At 46.1% G+C, this 19,023-nt stretch overlaps 3 protein-coding genes and 1 long non-coding RNA gene across 6 annotated transcripts in view; 2 read left to right on the top strand and 2 right to left on the bottom strand.

The window, feature by feature from the left end:
- Positions 1 to 3,877: 3,877 nt before the first annotated feature.
- LOC149354293 (uncharacterized) lies at positions 3,878 to 4,493 on the bottom strand. The gene is made up of 2 exons (XM_089583274.1): positions 4,352 to 4,493; positions 3,878 to 4,207 (listed from the first exon to the last, which is right to left on the bottom strand). Exons 1-2 carry the CDS (start codon positions 4,443 to 4,445, stop codon positions 4,032 to 4,034), a joined length of 270 nt encoding a protein of 89 aa, XP_089439400.1. The 5' UTR covers positions 4,446 to 4,493; the 3' UTR covers positions 3,878 to 4,031.
- Positions 4,494 to 4,600: 107 nt separating this feature from the next.
- Hel25E (ATP-dependent RNA helicase 25E) lies at positions 4,601 to 15,665 on the top strand. Of its 2 annotated transcripts, none has more exons than XM_089583272.1 (9): positions 4,601 to 4,696; positions 5,040 to 5,259; positions 5,402 to 5,529; positions 7,585 to 7,861; positions 11,403 to 11,521; positions 12,889 to 13,130; positions 15,017 to 15,161; positions 15,233 to 15,380; positions 15,474 to 15,665. In XM_089583272.1, exons 2-9 carry the CDS (start codon positions 5,067 to 5,069, stop codon positions 15,485 to 15,487), a joined length of 1,266 nt encoding a protein of 421 aa, XP_089439398.1. In that variant the 5' UTR covers positions 4,601 to 4,696; positions 5,040 to 5,066; the 3' UTR covers positions 15,488 to 15,665. The 2 variants fall into 2 exon arrangements, with proteins under 2 accessions (XP_089439398.1, XP_089439397.1); XM_089583271.1 differs by having other exon boundaries at positions 4,642 to 4,813.
- A 49-nt stretch (positions 15,666 to 15,714) lies between these two features.
- On the bottom strand, positions 15,715 to 17,128 carry LOC149354291 (uncharacterized). The gene is made up of 2 exons (XR_016291299.1): positions 16,583 to 17,128; positions 15,715 to 15,939 (listed from the first exon to the last, which is right to left on the bottom strand). It is a non-coding gene; the product is annotated as an uncharacterized LOC149354291 (long non-coding RNA).
- Sardh (Sarcosine dehydrogenase) overlaps positions 15,798 to 19,023 on the top strand; it is an 85,863-nt gene continuing 82,637 nt past the window's right edge. Inside the window, exons 1-3 of one of the 2 annotated variants that reach the window (XM_089583270.1) lie at positions 15,798 to 16,300; positions 16,912 to 17,113; positions 18,192 to 18,305. In XM_089583270.1, the coding sequence (XP_089439396.1) occupies positions 16,936 to 17,113; positions 18,192 to 18,305 (292 nt within the window). In that variant the 5' untranslated portion in view covers positions 15,798 to 16,300; positions 16,912 to 16,935. The other variant, XM_089583269.1, reaches the window with a different exon arrangement.

The raw sequence follows: 19,023 nt of genomic DNA, 5'->3' as shown, positions 1-19,023 counted from the left end.
TGACGTATCCTCATAGGTCTTAAAATTAAAAATCTGCAAAGGTTGAAAAAAATGACCCTGCATATAAGGGAGGCTATTTTGGTGAATTGGTTGCTCATGACGACAAATGTGGCGCTCATAATACAAGGTCGGAACGTATATGATATTTCCTATCGAGTGCTTGGGAGCATTTCTGGAGTGTAGTGCCATGGGTACGCTCGGTGAATCGGAGGAGATTATGCTATTTTCAATGTTCTTCTTTATTACTTTTGTCTACAACTTCACACATTGTATAACATTCAGCGGCAAAACTCGATGCATATATACTGCGGCAGTCAAATTTTTCCCATTTGTTTTGTACTGTTCATTTCTGCACAAGGTTTTTTTTTCTAGCCACCTGAAAAATTCTTTATAGCCTGCATATTTTTCTTTTCATGCGAGCCATTCTTCTAGTATGTGCTCCTATGGTGTTTAGTTTTTTTGAAAGTGTGCTAACATGGTCACACCCAGGGGGGGGGGGGGGGGGGAGGCTGTACACCACACATCAGTGTGTAGTGTTTTGGGGCACTATTGGGCAGGGAATCTAGTCTGCCTACCTCTTGACATCTCTCCTCAATCCGTGAGAGAAGTAGCCTGCAATTATATTTTAGCTGCAAGGTGAAGCAGCGTAAAATAAATCAAGGAATTGGGCAATTCCTAAAAAGATGAACGTTCCCTCCCTGTGGTCGAAAATAAAGTCGCTACTGCACCAGAGATGTACGCGGAGATTTCTATGGATATAAAGCCTCAGTTACATGAATGCGACAGAAGTCGACTACAGTCAACGTTCTGAGGGGAAAGCAGGTTTTGAGAAGGAAATGCGTGACTCACCCTCTACTCGCTTCCTCGGATGTTTTTGCACTTTCGCTCAAAAAGTGGACTGGAGTCGACTTCTTTCGCGTTCAAGTAAAAGCGGCTTAAGAGGGGACGCTTGGTGGAGACGTGCTAAAGAAACTTTCCACCCTCTGTGTGCAGTGCCTCGTGACCTCAAGCACGCAGACGAATAGAAGTATTCTAACAGCGTACTATTCTTTTGAAGAGGGGATGTTAGAGACTTAAAATTTGTTGACCGATCAGCTTAGCATCTCTTGCTTACAAGATGGGAGTAACATAGTCGCTAATAGAACAAACAAAACCTTAAACTTCAATCGACCAGAACAACTGGCTAGTTTTAGGAAACAATACTTAACAGTAGACCATATTCGTACCACCAATAAGGCACAGAGAAATGTCCAGGTAATAACCAGTTCCTTGCATAGCCTTCATAAATTACAAAAGAAAGAAAAATACAATACACCTAATTACATCATGTGTTGGCAGTGTGAAGAGTGCGCCAAAAAGAGATGAAAGTGCAAAGTCAGGGGTCCATTTATTTTCAATGTTCGTTTGCTCTGGTTGCGGTTCGCCGACATTTGCAGTATAATTTCGTGGCTCCATCCAAACATTACCGTTCTATGGTAGCAAGAAATTCTATTTTCCAGTTCACCAAAAAGCTAATTTATGACTAACTAATTGGCGCAAGGACTATCAATATCAGCCGTCCAAACAAACGCATCACTATAGGTGCAACTGCAAAAAAAAATAAGCAGATGTTTCTCTAGAAACATTACCTATCATAACTGAATTAGAGCAACAGTGGCAACCATTCAGCCCTGGTGGCATCAAAATCGCACTGGTCAAAAACATTGCACAGCAAAGCCTCTACGTGTTCAGTCATATTCGTCAGGCAACTATGAGCTTAGGGAGGCATTTCACAAAACACTGGAAAATCTCAGCAGGAAAGAAAAATGGCTAGCGAGATATAAATATGACACTGAGCCATACCTCGACTTCTTCAGTCATGCCTTCACTGCAAAGGGGTCAGATTCCCTGGTCACTCCAGAAGAAAGGAGGGCCGAGAAGACGGGGGGGTATATTACCCTTCGTGAAGTGATGCGCCGGAGGGCGGAAACGGCCTGCGAAAACTATGATGTCGATAGCAACAGGTATCCCGAAGGTACACCCCCAGTCAAAAGTATACAGTCTAAGGGGTTTGCTTGTGAGGCCTGCTGCATGCCTCGTTATGCATCCTCAGCGACCCCATAACCTCTAATGGCATCGCGTCCAAAATCCTCCCAAGCTTTGAACTGCTAGATATGACAGGGTGTCCCGCTAAACATCTTAGAAGCAAACCCTTTGAGCTGTGTACTTTTGACAGGGGCTGTACTACTTCAGCAAAAATCATGTTTTTGAGCAATAGCTCTACTCGATGCACCAACCCCACTCAACACCACATACACATCTGCTCTTCAAGTCTGACCTTCAGCCTAGCCAAGGTTAAAATGTGCCTAGAAAAAAGACGCAGAAAAAGAAATCACATCCACGACTGGGAGTTGAACCCGCAGTGGCATGAACAGATCAGCTTCACAGGATGCTACACGAGACCACCATGCCAAACCCACATCCCATCGTATTAACAGGCAATAGAGCCACCCTAAATAAAATCTGTTTTATCAATCAATCAATTCATTGCATTTAATCATGGGCTACGCATGCTACTCTTATAGCACTGCAAATTAACAGTGCCTGAATGTGGCTAACCATATTCATGAAATCACGAGAAAAAAACATAACTGAAAAACTCTGCCAAACTGTTTTGGTGGCATTGGTAGAACAGGTAACTGATCTGAACAGCTCCACTTTCACAAGTTGATGTTGCCATGCAAGGAGCAATGGTAGAGGGTTAGCTGTGCAATCATTCAGTGCTATGACATCCCATGTTTATAGACTTAAATCATACATGTTGCCCACATTTTTCTCCCACTTTTTATAGGCAAAACAATGGCCTTGCTGGGAAGGTAACTTAGTCCTCAGTAAAGTTACCAGACTGACGAAGGCATATATTTGTTTTGACACTGCACAACCAATTAGTAGCTTAAGGGCACAATGAATGCTCAGGCACCATTGTAATTCACTGAAATGAAATCTGCTGACTGCATTGGCATCAAAGCTGCAGTTTTCATGTTCAGTAAAAAGAAAAGTGCCCTAGAAGCACCTTCACATGAGCAGGTCAAACAGCAACAGCACAATTATCCTACATGTATCACAAGACAGGATGTGGGCAATTTAACTACATCCCACTTGTGAGCAATCTTCCAAGTTCCCGACAATGAGTGTGTCGCATCGTAAGGATCGATAAATAATTAACTGATCGAAACGCAATCCCTGGATGGCGGCACCAGTTATGTGTCAATGGTGAGGTCATTGCATTAACACAGTGCCTAATGCATTCGCTTATGTGCTTTTTTAAAACGCGGCGACACAGAAGCTGAAATACCGAATATTGACGAAAGATGCAATTATCCCACTGAATGGCTTACTCGACGTGAATAAACGGTTCCATTACAGTATACGATGACAGCGTAAGGCCCAATTCATATAATTCTAAACGGAAGACGTACAAAAGCAAACATGAGCACAGGGAAACCACAGAATAAACTGCCATCATTATGAGTAGACAGTACTAAAAACACTACTACGGATGGTTGTCGCACTCAAGAATGCACGCGTGCCGACTAGCAGATGACGCGAGGAGCAATCGACACTGCCGTTCCTCATTTACTGCCAGGTAGCGACTGTGTTTAAGCAAAGCCGAAGCGTTTCCTATCCGTACCTCATGTTCCTTTTGCGCTATTGTTACATCATGGACTGTGTTTAACCTCGCAACGATCTAAAATCGGCAACGCAAACCGGAGACGAGACCGCAGAGAAGCTGACGTCTTTTTGCACCCTTGTTTTCGGTTTTCACTGAATCAAACCCAGCAACACGTACTCCGAAGCGCACTAGTCTGCACAGTTAACATTGACGAGGCTGCTGCCGTAGCAAGAAAAAAAAAAAAACTTTATTTGGCGTAGATGTTTCGGAACATGGTATGTAATCACGTGACCAGACAGAAAAAAAGCTGCGGGTGTTCACAGACGAACAAAATGGAATGCAGGTGACTTCGTAGACTTTGCAGCCGTGCGGTATTTGCTCATTCCGCTGCACCATCACCAGCTGACATATCGCTGTCTAGTACCAGATCATCATCACCTTGCTTCGATTCCTCAATCAGTTGGCGTATTTCATTGCATAGATCATTGTTCATTCTCTCCAGCACATCCATCCATTGGTTGATTTCATCCATCGCTGAGCTCAGATCTTCGTACTCTGGGAAAGAGAAAAGAAAAGGAAAGCATTTAGCGACCGCTCCGTTATCTATGTATGAGCGCTCCGCGGTCGCCATGTCCTGAATACCATGCATATTATCTGGCATGCAGAGAGATATTTTAAGATTTCCATCTGCCAACGAACCTAGAGCGAAGGCTGGATCAACGTTGTCAAGATCTTCTTCCTCAGCATTGTTGCTTTCTGGATCACCCTGCGGACTATCGTCCTCACGCGCCATCTCGTTGATTCGAAGAAACTGTCCAAGAATGCTGGTTTCGAAGTAACAGGGCCGCATAATGCAAAACAAGAAAACTTTGGTCCACTTACTACAAAATAAAATTCTTAGATAAATTTAAAGCATTTTTTTATGTTCTGAAAAATAGAAATTTTATTTTTTGACGCTATTTTTGTGTGCGTTCCAATCACATCTAGCCAGGTGGCGGCTCTTTGCGCCATATTGCAATCGTTGAAACGCGCTGTACGGTTGTTGTGAGTATCGCAAGAATCCTCTCGAACTTGATGTTAGCTCTCACTTAAGGTGTTTGCGATTCTTCCATACAAGTCTCGTGGACTCCTTTCCACATGTATTATCAGGAAGTATACGTGGTAAGCAATGTGTCGATATCGGCTTGTTGCAACAACAACAAAAAAATGCCGATACTACCGGAGGTGTTTGCTGTTGTTTGCGTTTTCGAGAAGAAAACGAAGTGTGAGAGACAGGGCTGTCTCTGATCTTCCTTGTTTGTGTTTTCTCTTAACGTATCGTGTTAGGATCGTTCGTTGGAAGATAGAGTATTTGTGTTCTCAACCTTGACTTGTGTTCTTCGCGCAGCCCGAACCAGTCGCACAAAGGAGTGCCATGGCTGACAACGACTTGCTGGACTACGAGGACGAGGAAGATCAGGAACAGACCGCGGGGGAAACCATTCCCGAAGTGAAGAAGCCTACTGGAGGCTATGTGTCAATTCACAGCTCAGGATTTCGAGATTTTCTTCTCAAGCCCGAACTGCTTCGCGCCATTGTGGACTGCGGTTTCGAACACCCTTCCGAAGGTATCTTGTCTTCTCTGCTTTAAATGTTCTTGTGTAAAGCTCCAAAACGCTTTCAGCGTTTGTTTGTTTTTTTCCCATTCTAGAGCACTCGGTGGCCCTAACTTGTGACTATTGCCGCCGTTTCCCGCCCTTATCCTCGCAGTGCAACACGAATGCATACCTCAGGCAATCCTTGGGATGGACATCCTTTGTCAGGCAAAGTCTGGCATGGGCAAAACTGCTGTGTTCGTCTTGGCTACTTTGCAGCAACTTGACCCGGTTGAAGGCCAGGTAAGAACGGTGATGTGCGTTAGGCGTAAGGCGCAGGTGTAGCCCATTACGGAAGCGCGCCATGTTCTGTTTTGTGTGCCGCTTAACCCATTCACACTTGCGAGTTGCAAAAGGCATGCGACCAGCAGTCGCTTGCGACCAGGCAGCAGCGACCAGCAGATCGCCTTCTCGTTCGATTCTCTGTTGAAGCGACTCTCGGGAATGACGTTAGCGCGCTTTCGAGAATTTCGTCTGCTTTTGCCACGCCCCCTGGCCGCGCGCTCGATCTTAAAACTGCTATTCGAAATGTATGTACTACTACGACGACCTGAGCGAAGAGGAGGATGTCGTGGCGGTTTTCGATGTGCAGCGCGGTCGTACAAGCGTCATGATGACAGGGGCGCTTCTGTGCATGGACGGCCTGTATGCCGGCGTCAGAAAAATGCGCCACTATTGCTTGTTCGCGTTCATACGAGGCCCCTGTAAACCCTTGTAAACGTAAAAAAATGAATCATTTTTGAAGATCGCTGGCCGATACCGAGTTGCTGGTGGAAGCGATAACTGCGACACAAGCAAATTTCTTCCCGTAGCCGCTTTGCTGCTGCTGCTGCCCAATGCGGCTCGACTGTTGTCTGCTAGCCCCGCTGCTGAAGGCGTCGCGGAAATCGAGCATGTTTTGATATTATTATGAGACGAGGTTCACAATAAAGTGGTGACGAAAGCAGCAGCTTAATTACTATCGCTAGCCAGGATCCGAAGCGCCCTCAGCTGCGGCATCGGTATGGAACCGGCTAGGCTTAGCGACGACTAGGACAGCCACGGAGCAGCGCAGTTCGGCGCGCCCGCGAACGGTGTCGTTGCCGAAAGCTCTGCTCGCTCGCTGATTGGTTCGACGGTTTGCGGCTCGCAGTCGCAAGGCTGGAAAATCGAGCACGGAGCGACTGGTTCGCGACTTCTAGGCCGATTCACTCGACGGTCCGTTCGAACGCCCGCGGCTCGCGCACTACGTATTCATGCGTCACCACATAGAGAGGCGCGCTGTCGGCCCACGGCCTGGTCAGCGCGCCTCTGAATGTGCTAACGCATGAGCAGGTGATGCGTGGGCGAACGGATCGTGTGAATCGGCCTTTTACAACCACTACGGTCGCGCGACCTCAGCGACTCGCAAGTGTAAATGGGCCTTAACACTGCAATGTATTTCACGCGCATGGCACTCTAACTTGCTTTGTGCCTGTTTTCGCTGCCGATGTTCCTAAATGCGTGGTAATGCAGACGTGGGTCGTGTTTATTGTTGTCTTTCGTGCACATTTTGTTACTGCTAGTGTTTGTGGCATGCTTTTAGCTGTTCCCAGGCAGTCATTTTAAATGCCTTAAGTCGGTAGAGCGGTGCCGAATAATTTAAGAGATCTCAACTGTCACATTCTACTTCTCCATTTAGAAAGTGTCATGGTACTTGGACGTGACACCTGTCTGCACACAGTGTTAAACATAGGTCTGTTCAGTCTTGCAAAACCTGGACCAGTTTACTTGGTGCCCTAGTAGTGTTCATTCCAGTGCATCTGTGTGGTACCTATTTCTTTCAGTGAGCTTGCCTTTTGTGCAGGTGATGTTTATAGCAGGCACTGCATTCAGTTTGGGAGTTTGCTGGCATTGCTTAACTGGGGACTTATTCCCTCTGAAGTAGCAGTTACTTTGAGAATGAGATATTGGGCGCAGTTTAGATGGTAGTATTGAATGGAACCTCTGGAGCAGTAATGTTTTTGCTGTTTAGAAATTGGAAATATCATCTAGCGGGTCTCCGGAATGTTATGAATAGCGGCTGTGGCATCAAGTGCTGCATGTTGTTTTTTTTTAGCTAGACAGCAGACCAGCTGTGGGCTAGCTGTTCACAAAACGAATTCAAAGCTTAAAACCTTCAGGAATAGTGCAGCTAGTGTGTTGTTCGTTGTTCCTTTTAAAACAAACATTTTGCCCGCATGCCTTTTTTTTCTACACCATTGAATGCCGGCTGGGCTGTGTCTACCTTCTGAAATGGCCCTGTGGCAGCCTTTGTTGATGTGGGTTTTGCCTGTGCAGGTGTCGGTGCTGGTCATGTGCCACACTCGAGAGCTGGCCTTTCAGATCTCCAAGGAGTACGAGCGGTTCTCCAAGTACCTGCCGTCTGTGCGCGTAGGGGTGTTCTTTGGCGGCATGAACATTACCAATGATGAGAAGGTGCTGAGGAGCAGTTGTCCGCACGTGGTAGTAGGCACACCTGGCAGAGTCCTGGCCCTCGTTCGTTCACGCAAGCTGCAGCTGAAGCACATCAAGCACTTCGTTCTGGACGAGTGTGACAAGATGCTTGAGCAACTCGGTGTGTAGTTTTTGCCTATGCTGAAACAGTGGCTCTGTTGGCATTGCTGATATGCGATAGGTTGTAAGGGGTTTGTTGCAGCTTAGTGTGGCTAGCTCTTCGTAGAGCCACATGGCTAATGCAAAAGTATATGTCCTTTACAGTTTGAAACCATACATTTTACTTGTGTAGCCAACTGTTAATATTACTGGCTGCTGCTGTCAGTTGTGGGACAGTGTTAAAGTGTGAGTGGGCTTGCTGCATTAGCATGGTCATGCTGGCATTGCTGTAATCTTGCACGTTGTTAGCGTATGAATCGCGCATCTGTACATTTTCAGTTGGCTTTGCTGTTCACCAGCGAGTGTGACCTAACTGCTAAATGAACGACCGGCATTGTATGGCCTCTGCATTGTCGCTCGACCATTTGGCACTTTTTGTCTGGAGGAACTGATTCGTGTAGAACAGTGCTTTGATAATGTCCAGTAATTGTCAGTTTCATTCCAAAGGCTGATTCACATGCAAGTGAATGAGTGATTGAGCGGCACGTCACTGCGTAAATTTCCAGCTTGTTAGAACCTTGCAGCTCACCGCTGTGACGAGTCAAAAACAGGTTTTTCCGCCGCCGCTGCAGAATTCAAAAGTTTTATTTAACCTTTGTGGCCATGCTTGTTGGGGCTTTCAGCCTAGGCTGAAAAAAAGTGTTACCTTTTCACTCTTCCCATAAGTTGATAAAACAGGGTTTAGCTTATTGTTTTAGGTGTGCACTTTTAAACTCGGGTGTTCGCAAGCTGAGTTTCAGCTTTCACCTTCAATTTGAGCTACTGGACTGGGAAGGGCCGCTTTTCTAGGGCTTGCTGTTCAGATGGATTGTGAAAGACAGGAATGAAACCTCTTGGGAGTATAGACACCTAGTTTTTGGGTACATGTTTTCTTGTTTGTAATGATGCGTAAGGCATATTTATATATAGATTACCACATAGTATTCTCCTACGACCGCTTTCTCGTGCTCGTTCAGTTTCAATAGCCTAACGATGAATGTGATGTCAAATTGTGGTTTTAACTCACGTTAGGCGTGTAAAAACTGCAATGTAATTGCTGTTTCTACATTTGTTGTCAGTCTGGCTCTCGAGGATGGCTGGCTTCGCCACTGTAGTGAATTAACGATGAAGCAGCGATTATATCAACGTTTTTCTGTGCTTCACGTGACATATAACCACTCTTTGACGACACAGTCATTGTTCAGCTGTTGAAACCAAATCAGCGTGACGAAAATTCGATTATCAATTTTTTTGCGGTTGTAGGCGAATACCATATGGTGATCATGCATAAGTTGTCTTGGGGGCAGTAATAGTGTCTGTGGGGGGCAGTCAGCATCCTACGCTTGCAGCTGGGTGAATTTCCTTGTGATACTTGTGTTGTTTTTTTTTTTTTTCGTTCATCCCTTGTGTGTGCAGGTTGTTTTTTTTTTTTACTTGGTATTTCATCTACGTTTTCAACCACTGTCTTGTTTCAATAAATGTTCAGTAGTTAGTACCACCTTAAGTTTTCCACTGCTTCCTATCCTGTGTTTTCTGTTATTCGTCCCTATTGTCAGCATAATGTGGTGTCATTCGTTTTCCAAATTGTTTTGCCTGTGATGATGATGCTTAGTTGGCGATGTTGCATTGCTCTGCAGTGTGGTTAGAATGGCATGGGGCTAGTGCAACTTTTCAGTTATGTGTTTCCTTCTTGTGGCAACGTGCTCCAATTGCATGAGGTTCTCGGGCTCTGGTAGCTGCATGACTACTTTTTGGGCCTTTGTGAATGTGTGAGGAGCTAACTGCTAAATGCCCTGTGCATTCCTTGTGGGTGGGTTGCAATGTGAATGCAATCTCAAACAAATCTATGGTGAGCAGCCATGCAGCAATATTTTTTCCAAACTTGGCCTGTATGGCACTTGTGAGCTTCCTTGAGCCTCTCCCCCTTTTCAGTGCCTTTATTTGCACGTGGTGTTAGAATTGCTGTACTGCAATTTGGCAGGTGGTCTGAGCATCTGTGCTTGCCCCTATCTGTTCATATCAGCCACTGCAGTGGCTCAGTGGTTACGGGGGTTGAATTTCAATGGAGGCAGAATTCTAGAGGCCTTTTTGCTGTGCGATGTCGGAGCACGTAGAAGAACCCCAGGTGGTCGAAATTTCCGGAGCCCTCCACTACAGTGACCCTCATAGCCTGAGTTGCTTTGGGACATAAAACCCCCATAAACCAAGTCTATCTATTCATATCAGTCAGCCATTTATCAATGGTTTGATAGCCATGTGCTGTTGTTTTGTGACAAACTTGGAGTTTGTCTAGCTGAATAGTGCAGTTGTGGATTAAGTTTCGTGTCGATAAGTTAACTTCCTCAGTTTTTTTTTTACAATTTTTTGGATTTGGCTGTCTATTTTCAGCATTGAAGTGTGTCCCATTATATTAAATTTGCCATGTGTAGCTACCTTTTTTTTTGTGAAATTGCTCAAGGCTGTGCCTAATGAAATTAAAACAAGCAACAGCAGCATCCAATGCCAGGTGATGCTGCTGACAAGGGCATGGCTGGGCGCTTAGCACTCCCTCCGGATATGATGAAAAAGTTGACAGGGGGACTGCTCATCTCATGCCATTTCTTTCCCGTACATTTTCACTTGATGTTACTGTGCTGACACGGCAGGGCATATTACACACTTTTAGCAGTCTATCTGTCATAACTACACCCAGTATTCAAAACAGATGCAATAGTCAGACTAGGTATGATGGCTGCATCGTATTTGTTCATGCCAGTGTTCTTGCTGCTGTGTGGCACTCTTGGTTCCCCTTCAGAGCATTCTGGCTTTTTACTCCTTCCTTCTGTCGTTATTGCTGTGACCTGCTTGTTATTTTCTGTGAAATCTTATTGTGGACATTGTGCCGAAGTGTCATGCTCCTTACAGCGATTCTTTCTTGGTAACAAACTCGTGTAGTTTTCTCCACTGGTCACTTGTAGTTAAATTTGGTACATTGCAGGCATTGTGCTAGCTATTTGTTGCATGGTGTCTGTTCGTGGTTGACAAATTTTGACACTGCATGCTCTTCGTTGCAACTGTTGGCGTTTATGTGATGGAAGGAAAATTATTCACACTTGAAGGTGACACTTGTCGACATGCAGTCAAAAAGCTTGATGGATGCATGCATGCATGCATGAAAAAAATTTTCATTGAAAATAACCTTCTGCAGCCTGCTTTCAAACTAGCATGGCACATGGTTGCCAGCACTACATGCTGTATTATGGACACAACTGGGTGAATATGTGTTCATGTCCACCTTTTAGACCAAGGTTTCTCACATCTGGCAGTGCCTGAGTGCTGCCGCTGTTATACACCAGATACGTGCATGCCATGGAGACATCATTTGTGTGTTGTTTACGCCGGCTATTTGAGGCCTGAAAGCAATCTGGGGGGCTAACTGGCTTTCATCCCAGTGTGGAACTAAACACATGCTTTTGGATATTGCATTATCTGCAGTTTTGTGGAAGTTTGCCGGGTTGCTAATAACTTGCTCTTTTCATTTCCAGACATGCGTCGAGACGTCCAGGAGATCTTTCGCAGCACCCCTCATGAAAAGCAGGTCATGATGTTCAGCGCGACGCTGAGCAAGGATATCAGACCTGTTTGCCTCAAGTTCATGCAAGACGTAATTACCCCCTCCACACACCATTCCTCCCCATCCTTCTACAAACACACTGCTGGGTCTTCTGCTGCAAGGCAGTCCTCCTGCAAAGTGGGCCAGCGTCGTCTTGCACATTCGTTAGCTTGTGAGGCAGAGCACTTCCGAGGTTGCCGTGGTTAGCAAGGTTGCGCGAAAAGAGCCAGGCGTGATCGGGTTTAGTCGATTTTTCTTTTTTTTTTGCTGTTGCTGAGGGAATGCTGAAGTCTTGAGAAACATCAAGCTAGACACAGTACCTATACGAGGGCAACTTGTCAGAGAGCCAGGCTAAACTTTTGCCACAGCCGTGATTGGAAAGCGAAAGAGGTGCAAGAATTGAGTTCGTCACTTGGGCGTGTCATCAGCTCGGAGCCATCGTATCCCCATGTGTCCCTGTTGCCGCTCAACCCTGCAAGCGCTGCCTGTCTTCCACGGGTGTCGCCACTCAGGATAGCTAGCATGTCCATCCTTGGAGCATCGTCACAGGGTAGGTCCCTCCATCCCCTTCTTCGCCGCCATCACTAAATCTCTGCTCGCGTGTCGCGAATGTGTCCGAGAAGTGACAGGATAGTGAAGTGAGAGGATAGTGCAAGGCCTTCGCTGGGCATGGCATCGTCGTGCACATGTGGACTGTCGGCCGCTGCGCGTGTGTGTCCCCCAAGTGCCGTGCGTCAGGACATTTTGATCATGAAGACATCGTGGCATCTCAACAGCGGAAAGCTTGCGTGTCTGAGGCCTCCTGGCTGTGCTGCCATCTCCGTGCTCTGGAGCTGCGCTGGTGGCTGGCTGTGGCGTGGCTGCACCCTCCCGGACTGCACTGGAGGACTCGTGTTCTGGGCGGATGGTACCCCAGGAGGGCGTTGAGCAGTTGGGATTGGGCAGCTTTGATTTTGTGCTTTTCTTTTTTTGGTGTTGGTTCATTTTTTAGGAATTTGTGTAAACTATTGCACGCATCATATTTTTAGTTACTGCTGACAGCATTGAGGTTTGCAAAGGCTTAGCATGCACTAGCATAGCTCAGCTTTTAGGCATGCTTTAGCATTTCCTTGAAAGGCCTAAAGGTCTCAATAAGTGTAGCTTTTGTTTGGTGCAGAGAAGTGCATGCTACTTGAAAGTTGACAGCTCAGGTCATCATTAACATTCATTTTCAAAATTCAGAAGCAAGTCTTTCACCAGTGTTAATGGTACTTATCGCGTAAGGGGTGCAAACTTCGAAGTGGGGCTATTAATGTTAAGTTATCGCTGAAGCTTATTCCCCACATGTGTTTGCCTCCTGGGTTCCACTGGTGCATGAGAAGCAGCTTCTGCAAGACCCTCAGAGTTTTTTCCAAGTCAGTGCTTTGTTTCCTGTGCAGCCCATGGAGGTGTATGTGGATGATGAAGCCAAGCTGACCCTGCATGGCCTGCAGCAGTACTACGTGAAGCTGAAGGACAATGAAAAGAACCGCAAGCTCTTTGAACTGCTTGACCTTCTTGAGTTCAATCAAGTGGTCATCTTTGTCAAGACAGTGCAGCGTTGCATGGCCCTTGCCCAACTCTTAGTAGAGCAAAACTTCCCTGCCATTGCCATTCACCGAGCCATGACTCAGGAAGAGAGGTTGGTGTTGCACATTAGGCGTTTGCTGCCGTGTACCAACGTTGCATGAGCATTTTGATGGCACTTGAACTGAGCAGCTGTCCACTTTAGAGCTTCTACGTGGGCAGCTACTATTTCTAAGTCAGTAGCCGATAACAAGTCAGTGCAACTAGTACCCTGGAATTTTGGCTGCATTTACCGTATTTACCCAATTTCAGCGTGCACCTAATTTATGGCACTAAAATTCATTCCACCCAGTATCACCACAGGGTCCGTGTGGCAAGCTGCAAGCTTGTCTTTGACACGCTGGTCTAGGTGGCACTTGAAGCATGGAACGGAGCCCCAAGCTAGCACCTGGCCTCTTGCGCCACACACAGTCAATGAGGAGATCCGTATCCATCCAACCTTCCTCGCTGGTGCGCACTATAACGCTTCGTGGAAAGTTATGACTTGGGGAGTGTTTTGCGCTTGAAAACAAGATAAGGAGCCAACTTGCTACCATCTGCGGTACAGGCCAACATTGCAGTTACCCGCCGGACGTAAGCACTCTAACTTGTTTCGCCCCTGTAGACTCCACTGTGGTACTGGCGGGCATATCAAAATAGACAGGAGTTTGGTCGGCATTTCTGATCTGCCCAAGTAGATATGCGTTACTGTGTTGCAACAATAGAACGTATCGCTGAAATGAAATCTGTTTCTCCTCGAAAGCCTCCGGCAGCTTCTGGCACACACACCTTGCTTTGAATGGGCTTCTCGGGAGGCCTTGATTGCACGCAAACTCAAGGGCCTTCACCTTGAGCACCTCGGTGGTGACAGACATGTGATCCACATGAAGCTGCCACGTGAAGTCAGCCAGCTCATCTTCAAGGTCGGGAAACCTCCCCACTTGCGGACCGTGGTGGCCTTTGCATGACATTTTGCACTCAAAGATTGACTTTTTCAGTCTTCGCCAGTCGCGAACATAAGTCTCTGACACACCAAAATGACGGGCAGCATGCCTATTGCCGCTCTGTTCTGCGTGCAGAATAACTTAGCACTTAAAGCTATTCTCGTGGCGGACAAGATGTCTCTTCGTGGCCACTGTGTCCATTCTCAAAAACGATATCGCACAGAGAGCCCACCAGAGAACACCACCGTAGCGCTATGTACGACGCTGTAGCTTGCTACTTGCGTCGTAAACGTAGCAAAAGCGAGGCGAGGCAGTTCGTCCCATGAATTCTTTTGTGCCGCGCTCGCTGACAGAAATGACAAACTCCACACCGGTTGAAAATGGCTCTTGCGGCGCAGAAAACGACGAGCAAACATGCTCCCATGGTTGCCAGCAATTAGTGCGCTCCCACATCGTATAATGGCGATTACGATGGGCAGCTATGGGGGCAGTTTCGGGTTGTACCCGAATCCAACGCGCATGCGATTTTAACTTATTTTCCCCGAAAAAAGGTGTGCGTTGGAATTGGGTAATTACGGTACTTGAATTTGCAGCTATGATACTGAGGTTAAAATTAGAGCAGTATATTCACTGTTAAAAAAAGTAAAAAAGGCTAGCCACAAAAATGCTGCAGCTAGCAGAATATGAATGGTGCCATCCATGCAAAAGACTGCTGATAGCTGCGTGAATGCTACTGTAGCTTTCCAAAACTATGGCATTGACTGCAACAAGAAGTTGAACTACAAGTTAATTTGCAGAGCGATTGCCTGGTAATGTGTGAAGAAAATTGGATCTTTTGTGAAGAAATGTAGCCTTTCCATGACCGTTTAGTTGCTGTGTAGTAGAACTGATATCTAGGTAAAGGAACCTTGGAAGGCAGTCAATTCGGTTCTCAATTGAAACTGCCTGTGTGACTGTGGCACTAGTCAATCGTCAAGGTGGATTTTATTACTGCTTCTGAATATACTTGTTTATGCAGGTTGTCACGCTATCAGCAGTTCAAGGACTTTCAGAAGAGGATCCTCGTAGCCACCAACTTGTTTGGTCGCGGGATGGACATTGAACGAGTGAACATTGTGTTTAACTACGATATGCCCGAGGACTCTGACACCTACCTCCACCGGGTTGGTATTTTCTAGGGGGCCTCCGGGACAGTGTTGTTAAGACTTAATTTGGTGGTTACTTTGTGTTCCAGGTTGCTCGAGCTGGCCGTTTTGGCACAAAAGGACTGGCAGTGACCTTTGTGTCTGATGAGACTGACGCTAAAACCCTGAATGAAGTGCAAGACCGATTTGACGTGAACATCTCGGAGCTGCCTGATGAAATAGACATCTCTTCATACAGTACGTTTGTTGTTCAATGGTTGTGCACATCTGAAGTGCTGCACTAAAGTGGCGCTCAAGTACTTAACCTGTTTCTGTTATGTTCTGTTTCAGTTGAAGGCCGCTGAACTGTGACAAAGCACTCGACATGCTGCAGCAGTTGCCGTGCCTCGCTCCAATACTTCACAAGTCTCTCATGTCATCTCTTAAGAAAGCGTGCATGTTCGAGATGTTAGACTTGTGTTGTTAATGCATTGTCATCATTTTGAGTAATTCATCACTCAAAATACAGTTTGTCAGTGAAAATACCTGTCTGGTGTGAGTTACTTTTTGCGTGAAGTGAGGCCAACAGCGATAAGTGTTCATTTAGTGAATGCATTATCACAAGTTATACATGGTATTCTGACTCATTTAGGAGTCCTAGTTTCATTGCCCATTCCCTTGGGGTCATGCTCTCCAACTGTTGATGCTGATTCAGGCTTGGTCTTGTCCTTGAACTTCCGTGTAGGGCACGCGGTGACTGCACTCTTCGTATCTTCCCGAAGGACTGGTTCTTCCACGTCTTGCTTGTCCATGCCCGCTGCGCGGAGAGGGAATTGAGTAATTGAGGGAATTGGCCTTGTACGCCACGTGAACTAGCGATCGGCTGGCGGATAGATAACTGACCAGAGTGGATCTCGATGGCTACAGTACGTCGACAGTTGTGCGGCTGCAGCACGTGCGGCAAGAAATTGCATTCTACCAATAGGACTGGGTAATCTGATCCGCTGCCTAACGTGCGTGAAGTGCAAGAGGGGCGGCCGCGACGAAGCTAGGCTGTCTCCTGCCTTTGCCCGTAAACATATCGTCGCTGCTGCCATATGGGGATTTTGGCCTCGGTTCCGCTAACCGAGCAAGGTCTGTGCATCCGTATCAACGAACTCTTATCTGCCTTGTCTGAAGTAAGTACGGAGTTCGCATCGGATTCTTTTATACGTTTGTTTTGGCGTCATGTGATCTGCCACATGGCGAAGTCTCGATACCGAGGCGACTTGCTGCTTAAAAAGGGCAGTCTTGCATCCGACGAGCAACATCGGCATTGGCCTGTACCAAGGTAAGCGCAGTCGTGCTAGTGCGGTTAATGTGCTACGACATTCCAGCAGTTAACGGGACCTGTTATGAAATTCACACTCTCTGTATAGGTGCCCTTTGGAGCACGAGTAATGTAAATATTGGTTACCGACCTGATGAGAGTAGCCTGAAGCCTTGTAGAAGCACCTATTGCAGTTAATGTTTCGCAGTGCAATGCCTTTTCGTCATCCGACTACAGTTCCTTTTTGACTACTAGAATGCCTCGAGAGTCGAAACGCAAGGTTTTGCTCTCTGCAAGCTCTCAACAATGGTTGGCTAATTCCCATGCTCCTTTGCCTGCCTGTGATTTGAGGCGGCCAGTTCGGTTGACTTGGCAGGTGTTGAGTGGCTTTCGCTGTGAGCACACTTCTCCCGTTGAACCCGAAGATTTGCTATCTGCACAAATGTTGCATTGCAGTTTTTGCTCGGATTTGAACTGCAGTGACTGTGAGGTGTCCTGGCGGCGATGGTCTACCTGAGGGGAATGCCCGCGTCCGTGGTGTTAAAGCGTATCGTTCCTCCAGTGCTTCAAGTGAGGCACCGGTCATCAAAAATAACGAGTGCTGTGCCGTATGAGACCCTTGAAAGAAAAAATGTTGAAACTCCAGCCACAGTGCCTGCTTCAGCAGATGTCGTCATTATTGGTAAGACTGACAGCGAGTATTGTGTGACGTCTAAATTAGTGCCGCGGTAATCTGACCGAGAGCGACAATTTAAGTTCAGTGGAAGCGTTCGATGTGCATTTAGTCTTTATAAACTAAAAGTATATGGGATACGCTTTTTGTTTTGAAAGGAATTAAGGAGCTCGCTGAGCAGCGTCGGTGGCGTCGGCTAACTGTGACCATCCAAGACCACTTGTAACCTTATGCCTTGCAGTTTGAAATTCTGTAAAACTGCTGTATCGATGTGATATCGCAACTTCGTTAAATTTTCCCACTGCTCCACATGCCTTGTGCTTTGGGTACTGCCTCTTACTGTCGCGTCAAAATTGCGCTCAGTTATATATGTAAAAAAGCTAATGCTCAATACTTCGAGTTTAGTTAGAGATCAGCGAGCGTATTAAGACGAGAGATACGCGAGATCAGCCAGTAGTCTGACAGGCTAATCTTTAAATTGTCATAATATGCAGTGCCTTGCATGCTTTCAGACGCAATGATGTTGGTTATTGATTGAGAGTAGCAACCTGAGCTAGTTTGTTCATTTGCAGCAATGGAAAAAACGACGCAACAGACGAGGACAAAAGAACAAACAATAGAAGCGCTGACATCTGACGGTTCTTTTGCCATGCATTCCGTCATCCTCATCTACTGTGCTGCTTTTTCCGTTGCAGCAAATGTTGGTTATTGTTTCCCAGATGCATTGTATTTTTAGCAGTGAGTAGCACTCAATGTGGTTCACAAGGCTGGGATATCGTTCAGTTCTGTTGATACAAGTCTCCCACATGTGCAATTTTTTTGGTCAATTGCATAACTTGGCTTATTATTTTCCTGCTTACAAGAAATCTGTGTGCCAGAAATTAGTGTGGAGCATGTGTGGCACTGTCATGCAGATGTGTCACTGTCATGCAGATGTGTACTTCAAATTGTGTGTTGATTGTGCATAGAGTTAATGTTTGGAGAAATTGTGTTGAGGGTTGGACCATCCTGCATGCAGCATTACAGGGGCATGTGTAATGTTCTTTTGGTTCTTAAAGTCCATTAGAACACTTTTTATTTGCATTAGGTGGTGGTATCATTGGATGCAGCACACTGTACCACCTTGCCAAACTGGGCTGCACCAGTGCTGTGCTGCTTGAGAGGGACCGCTTAACTGCAGGCACAACATGGCACACAGCAGGTGCGTATATTGCTGAAGTTGCATTTTGCTTAATGTTAATTTATTGCATTCATTATTGTGTGTCCTCAAATTGCTATCATGTAAATGCCGGTGGTCCGACATGCCTTAACATATTTATTGCTTTCTGGTATGCAGCTAAGATTATGGGCTCAGCAAAACCACCATACTTGAAATTATTAGGCCCCAATACGTAGCTTAGGCATGCGTCTTCCGTCTGGCGCTCATACAAAATCCCCTGTAGCTCTGCAGCCAGGTTTCATATGGGAGCAATTAAGCCTCCACTACAGATTTGAAGAACTGCTTTCACATGTGCACATATTCTTAGTGATATCAGCACCAAAACACTACTGCTACACAACTTTCACCAAGTGTTCCTCTAGAATAGTGTTCTTACCACTGCTTTTGTGGTTTGAAACGATTTGTTATGGTTTTGCATGCACACTGGACACACTACTTGGTATTGCCCAAAGCCACGACCCACTGCCTCCACCTAGTTTTCCCACAGTCTCGGACATGACTCTTTACACAATTCCATAAGAAATAAACACCAAAAGAACACCACACAGGAGCACCTGGCACTAAAAGAAAGACATGACAGCAACATAGAGTGTAATAGAGGTGGAAGTACACGCACAGAGCTGCACTCCAGAGACTATCATTCTCAATATAATAGGCATAGCCATAGCATGAAGACAAAGTTCTGCAAGTCCTGAGTCAT

Source organism: Amblyomma mixtum, chromosome 3 (assembly GCF_055824585.1).
Source record: "Amblyomma mixtum isolate Tamu chromosome 3, ASM5582458v1, whole genome shotgun sequence".
Taxonomy (NCBI): Eukaryota; Metazoa; Arthropoda; class Arachnida; order Ixodida; family Ixodidae; genus Amblyomma; species Amblyomma mixtum.
This window is presented reverse-complemented; position numbering and strand designations above follow the sequence as displayed.

Excerpts from the sequence above, each read along its gene's own strand:
- Hel25E (XM_089583271.1), top strand. The coding sequence starts at position 4,790 with ATGTATTATCAGGAAGTATACGTG. Across the intron at positions 4,814-5,039 it reads ATTATCAGGAAGTATACGTG|CCCGAACCAGTCGCACAAAG; the intron begins GTAAGCAATGTG and ends TTCTTCGCGCAG. Across the intron at positions 5,260-5,401 it reads TTTCGAACACCCTTCCGAAG|TGCAACACGAATGCATACCT; the intron begins GTATCTTGTCTT and ends TTATCCTCGCAG.
- LOC149354293 (XM_089583274.1), bottom strand. The coding sequence starts at position 4,445 with ATGGCGCGTGAGGACGATAGTCCGCAGGGTGATCCAGAAAGCAACAAT. Across the intron at positions 4,208-4,351 it reads TGATCCAGCCTTCGCTCTAG|AGTACGAAGATCTGAGCTCA; the intron begins GTTCGTTGGCAG and ends TCTCTTTCCCAG.